Below are 6,000 nucleotides of genomic sequence, written 5' to 3' on the forward strand. Positions count from 1 at the left end.
AGAACTCAACCTTTCTCCTTTCGCCAAGACAGTGCCCACACCACAGACGCAGAACATGCGTCAACGTTCTCCAGGGAAGAGAAAAGAAGCACCACCCAGGGTAAGAGCCACACGTAAGCCCCAGCCCTTCGATTTCTTACCCTTACTAACTTGGTATTGCTGCGCGCCCGTGGGGACGGCTGGGCTGGCACAGAGAACACTGTTAGTTATACACTTCTGAAAAAGTGAAGCCCTATCTGAATGCTCTAAAGCAAGCCTTGTAGTGCCACTCCTGCAGGGTTACAACCTTCTCAAAACCGCCCTGTCCGGGCGCCAGGACTTGTACAAATAAGCAGTCGGTTCTAAGGGTGCCCTGATTCATCCAGCCACCCAACCTGAGAGCAACACAGCCGCTGCGTCTGCTCTCGGGGCTCGGTTGACCAAGTTCTCCCAAGAGAGGACACGTTGTTTACTTGAATTGGACGCCTCTCCATAAACTCCAAGTCGGAAGGCCTCAAAAGAGGACCCTCCCCCCAAAAAGTCACTGAGGAAATGGTCAGCTTTTCCTGACCCCACCTCAGCCAACGCGGAGGACGTAAATTGAAAGCTTGCATAAAGATGGCAGCCAACAGAACCAGGTCCTTCCACCAGGAGGGAAGGGCATACGTGCCCCAGCCCCCAGTGGATGCCCAGAACCCACCTGGGGGTGGCTAACTCCGAGAAGCCACAGGTATCTTGCAAAGCTCCCCACATGCTGACATCCTGAAGGAACCAGGTTTAAACGGTTCACTGCCAATCCCGTTTGAAACTTGAAACCCTTGGCAACCATCACTAAGTGCTAAAATCCGGTTATTGATTCTCCTACTTACCTTGGGTTGTGCTCGGCGAGGAAATGCAACTTTGGGATCAATCTGGGGGAGGGGGGGGGGAGAATGGGAAAAATCAGAGTCAGTGCAAGACTTTCAGGAGAGAAAGAGAAAAAAAAATTATGATTAATCACCTAATTGTTAATCACTCATTTCTCAGGCTTAGAAAACCCTCCTTTTTCAAAGTTAACTCCTCGGGCAATTTAACAGTCCCTTACACTTAGATCTGAAGTCTAGTGGTCTCTCCCAAAATGTGACAAGCATAGCTAGCCTTTCTGACGTGTCCTCCCATGTAGCTCAATGTGTGACGCTCTTAATAAAACCAGATATAGTCATGTGTTCTTATTCAGGCAAGGGCTTCTCTTCCAGACACTGAATATTAAATGGTACCTGCATCTAATTTGCGATGCATGGCTGGGAGGAAAGATGAGAGCATCATTATAATTGAAAAAACAATCATAACCGGCAAATTTAATCTAAGTATCTTCCAGCATGGTGTTTCTTATCCCAGATCACTAAACACAACAAAGAGGGGAAGGGGAGAAAAAAAGGGGGGAAAGTGAAAAAACAAAAACAGCCAAAAGCTCCCCTTAGACATCCAACACAGCAGGGTGGCTGGTCGGACACAAACTTAACTCGATTCTGACCCACAGCCACCCCATACGACAGGGGAAAAACTGCTCCTGTGGGTTTCTGAGACTGTTATGCTTCCCTGGAGAGCCTCGTTTTTCTCCACAGAGTTAGCAGCCCCACAGGTAACCACTCTGCCCCCAGGGCTCCTCTGCCAGCACTCGGTCCCTCCTTTCAGCAGGGAGTGTCCCCTTCAGGATGAATTCAGAGGAGGCTTGCAGGTGCCACAAGCTAAAGCCTAGCTGGCTTCTTGCATGGTTGTCAAACTGTAATAAAACCGAAGGAGCTAAATCCACCTGGACCGCGAAACTACATTTGGGTGGGGGTAGGGGGTTGCTGTGCAGATGCATCTGGGGCAACCTAAACCCCAATTAGAAAATCAATGCAATCTTGGGGAGAATTTAAATTGAAAATAAATTTATTTTAGGGGGGGGGGGAGAGGAATCTAATCTACAAATCAGGGTATTTTCTAACCCACCAAGAACTGAATGGGAACCCCTCCCACACTCCAGGTCAGACACTCTCAGAGTCTCGGCCAGAGCGTGGCTTTAAAACTCACAAACAACAAGCAAAAGCCCCACAAGAGCGTCTGAATCTGTCAGGCTGGTATGAAGGCACAAAAAGCGGCGATTGAATGGATAATGTGAGGAGAGAAGGGATCAAATATATTTCCGTTGTTGGTTTTCATTACATTTTTAAATGTCACAAACCTCTGTGTAAAATTCAACTGGAAGAGTGGCATGGATATTGCTACCAGTTACATGTGTGTAAGCAAATCAAATCTCATGTCTTCCATGTGCAGGGGCTGGCTCTTCTATTAAAATCCCCTCCTTTAAAAAAAATAATAAATCTGACCCTTGTTTTCAGCTCTGCCAAGGGAGAGGTGTGGGGAGGGATGCTTTGGGAAAGAGCAGGGAGGGGGCGGGGGAAGAAACAGTGACTTCCATCCCTGAGGACGACAGCCAGCCAGCCCACCAGCCAGGAATTTACCACTTTTATTAAGATGGTTTAAAGACCTCATAAAAGCCTGAAGCATGTTTTCTCTCTGTGAGCATCACCTGAGAAATGAGAGATTATTTTTTCCAAAATCTAAAATAGACAAAAACCTTGGATCTAGGAAACTACCCTTCCATAAATATTAACATGACTGCATCTACAGGTGTGTGTGCAGCACTGTCTAAAGATGGTCTACAAGAGAAATACAACAGGCGTGGAGTTTCCATTCTGTTGACCAAACGTGTGGCAAGTCCCTCTTTTATGAGCAACCCCCAAAATTATTTTGTTTTTTGAAGCTGAGCAGTAAGCAACCGCCAAACAATGGAAGTCACCTTGCTTTGTGGCATGAACGGTGAGTGAACAGGTAGGAGAGGCCAGGAAATAGCAGGGCAGGAGGCCATGAACATTGCAAAATTAAAAGCCAATTCAGGAGGCTGTCCTGTGGGCGCCCCGCCTGAGTGTAAACCCACAAGCCTTGTTCTTCAGGGTACACAGCCTACACCCCCAAATGGGAGAGGAAGGGTCAAAGAATGGCAAACCTCAACCTTTTGCACATCCCTGTCACGCTATTTAAATTAAAAAAAAATAAAGAAGATGAAGAAGAACACTATCAAAAATTAAAACATTAGTTAGTTAGGTATAGCTCTACTTACTGTAGCTACAAGTCCTCTAGGGAAAAACTAGGGTACTATTTTGGGTGTGAATGGCCGTTACCTAAACAAAGCTTTTAAGGTAACTGTAAACAAGATCCTCGTTTCCATGTGAATAAACCAATCGCTTCTGCCTCCTGCACTGAACGTTAAAACAAAGTCAAAAGCTAGGTTATACTGAATAATCGCTCCCAAACCGCATCTACAAACACACTTGGGGGTGGGGGGTGGGAGGTGGGGAGAACTGCAGGCTTTGCACCTGATACTGAGGCATGTGACCCAAGAGCCACCAAGAAACCAAATACTATTCTCAGGAGGGGAGGGGGAAGGAAATAAATTGCTAAAATTATCTCAAAATATTTTCCTTCTCATTTCACTCGATTTTTAAAATATGTAGCCCCCAAAAATAACAGGGGGGGGGACTGTTCGGACATCGTTATCACCCCACAGATGATTATCCCTGATACGAAATTCTCTCCCAGTGCAAAAAGGCTGGGCCGAAAGCTAGGACAAGACCAGCACATTTCATAAAACTGAGAGAGTGTATGGCTGGCTGGTCCTCCCCCTCTTGGGATGGGTGTTTGTGGATGCACACCCCCAACTCCCTTGACCAGGGAAAGCAGTTGAATCTGCGAAAGCATTTTCAAGTACACCAAAAGGTGGCCGGGATTTGGTTTGATTTGGTTTTCTTCCAGTCGGGGCTTAGAAAATCCCCTCAGTCCACTCCTGGATTTAATGGGAGAGGAAACTGAGGCCCCGAGGCACGGGGCAGGGGAGGACTGGACAGCTAGAAACTACAGTCTGGCTCTTGCCCGGTGGTCCCCCCACCCCAACCACAAACAAACCAAGTCCCGGGCAACCCAACACCACATCTCAGTGTCACCTCAGGGGTCCCTGCTTTAGGTGGGTGAATAAAATCACAGGGAGGTTCTAAGCCACACAAAAGGATGGGAGGGGCTTCACAAAGCCCCTACAGGAGCAAAATAAAACCGGACAACTGGCCCCCATTACATTTTATTGTCCACCACTCTTCGGATCTCTACCTAGAGACTCTCTCCTAGCTTGCTCCATAGTTAGAGACCTCCACATTTTTATGGATGTATCCACACAGATTTTTAAAATCTGACAAAGGGAGCAAAAAAAAAAAGAGGGAGGGAGAGAGGGTATCACTTTGAAACTCAGGGCCTTATCTTCCATAAACTTCACGCCATCTGGAGGCGCCCACTGAATGTCCAGCGCTTTCCGTTCTTAAAACCTCCTTCCTCACCAAAGCGCCTCAAGAGGGACCTGTTGCCGAGCTCTGTGATCAGCGCCCCCTCCTCTCCTTCCCGCCCCTTCCCAACCCACCTCCATGAAGCAGGCTGTGCCTTCCAAAGGCCAATTCCCACCACCACAGTTGGCATCCTGTGCTATGCTCAGGTGACAAAGAAAAGTTGCATTTGCTCTCCCGTGGAGTTGCCCCCTCCCCCCTCTCCCGCAAGGTCCTTGGCTGGGAAGACAACCCCTCCCCAAGCCGGACCAGCCCCGGGCCCCCAAGCCTCTGCAGGGCAGCACAGAAGCTGCCTTGGGGCAGGCCTGGGAGAGCAAACCCCAAACCCAGCAAGGACAGTAAACTTTTGAGCCAACTCGGCAAGCTCTGCCTACAGTACCCAGCTCCCAGCTGAGAAGCAAAAGCAGGCGCTGTGCCTTTAAATGAGGCTGTCAATGCCCAGACCGTTCTTGCAAAGGGGACAACAACAACAACAACAACAAAAAGCGACCACGTACCGTCTTGGAATCTAACTCATGGTGGGGCTGACCTAATACTTTATCTACACTCGCTGGGTCGGCAAACGTGACGAACCCGAAGCCTCTGAAATGAGACAAAGGCAGAGAAAAATAAACAACAAGACAATGTGACATCCTTAAAAGCAACAAGGAGTGAGCTTTGATGCAGAACGGGGAGCAAAAGTTAACCCCCCCCCCTACAGACCCTCCCCACTCCTACCGCCCTCCTCCAGTTCCCCTCCATCCTGCAGCTCCCCACCCAGCCAGCTAAAATATCAAGGATAACGGGGCGAGTGGGGCGGGGGGAGGTAACTCGGTAAATACTGGTGTTTCCACTCTTTCGCCACCTCAGTTTCCTCTCCCCCTCCTCCCCTTCCCTTTCTTAACGCTTTGTTTTATTCCGGAGAAAGCTCGGCACTCGGGAGAGCTTCGCCACCTTTCTAAAAAGGGGCTTTGGAGTTTGGGGAACTGGGGGCATGGGGGACGCGGACGTGAAAACAGAAACTCCGCGGAGGAGTCCATCAATCTAAATGTCATTTTAAAGCGGAGAAAAGGCAACGTAGGGAAGGCGATTTCACGAGGAGACGGGGGCATCTCCGGATCCGGAGTTCAGTCCCAATTAACAATAACCTTTAGGGTTAAGGGGGGGGGGCGGCGAATAGAACGACATCTGAAACCACCCTCAAGCCTGAGTCCCGCTCAGCTACGTCCGAAGACACCTCCAAATATAAAACTAAAACTTTGCTCTAAAATATAGGCGAAATTCCGAAGAGAATGGTTTACCTGGAGCGTTTCGTGGTGGGGTCTCGCATGACCATACATTCTCTAATTTCTCCAAATTTGCTAAAATAGTCTCTAAGGCTATCTGTAGAGAGAGAAAGGGAGATGGGGGGGGGGGAGGTGTGGAGAGGGGAGAAAAAAAGCAATGCAAATTTTGATCAAGGACAAAAACCAAAAGTAGTTTTCTGTTGTTATTCGGTTTTGTTTCTGCCTTTCTTGCACACGCGGGGGAGATTCAGCAACAGAGGTCGCATAGAGGGCTCAGAAAGGATTTGCTATTTAAAAAAATAACCTTGCACAGGAGAAGTGGGGAGCCAATGGCGGGGGGGGGG

The 6,000-nt window shown here is 48.6% G+C and overlaps 1 protein-coding gene across 4 annotated transcripts in view; it reads right to left on the reverse strand.

The window, feature by feature from the left end:
- The window catches only part of MSI2 (musashi RNA binding protein 2), a 424,197-nt gene extending 418,447 nt beyond the window's left edge, over positions 1–5,750 (reverse strand). For 3 of the 4 annotated variants that reach the window (XM_004707028.3, XM_045299348.1, XM_045299347.1), the window contains exons 1-3: positions 5,672–5,750; positions 4,889–4,973; positions 849–890 (exon numbers count right to left, since the gene is read on the reverse strand). In XM_004707028.3, the coding sequence (XP_004707085.1) occupies positions 849–890; positions 4,889–4,973; positions 5,672–5,706 (162 nt within the window). In that variant the 5' untranslated portion in view covers positions 5,707–5,750. Of the gene's footprint in view, positions 1–848; positions 891–3,185; positions 3,264–4,888; positions 4,974–5,671 lie in introns of those variants that run through there. The other variant, XM_045299349.1, reaches the window with a different exon arrangement.
- Positions 5,751–6,000: the final 250 nt, after the last annotated feature.

This window comes from Echinops telfairi, unplaced genomic scaffold (genome assembly GCF_000313985.2).
Source record: "Echinops telfairi isolate 266 unplaced genomic scaffold, ASM31398v2 ScPeMD7_7458;HRSCAF=8496, whole genome shotgun sequence".
NCBI lineage: Eukaryota > Metazoa > Chordata > Mammalia > Afrosoricida > Tenrecidae > Echinops > Echinops telfairi.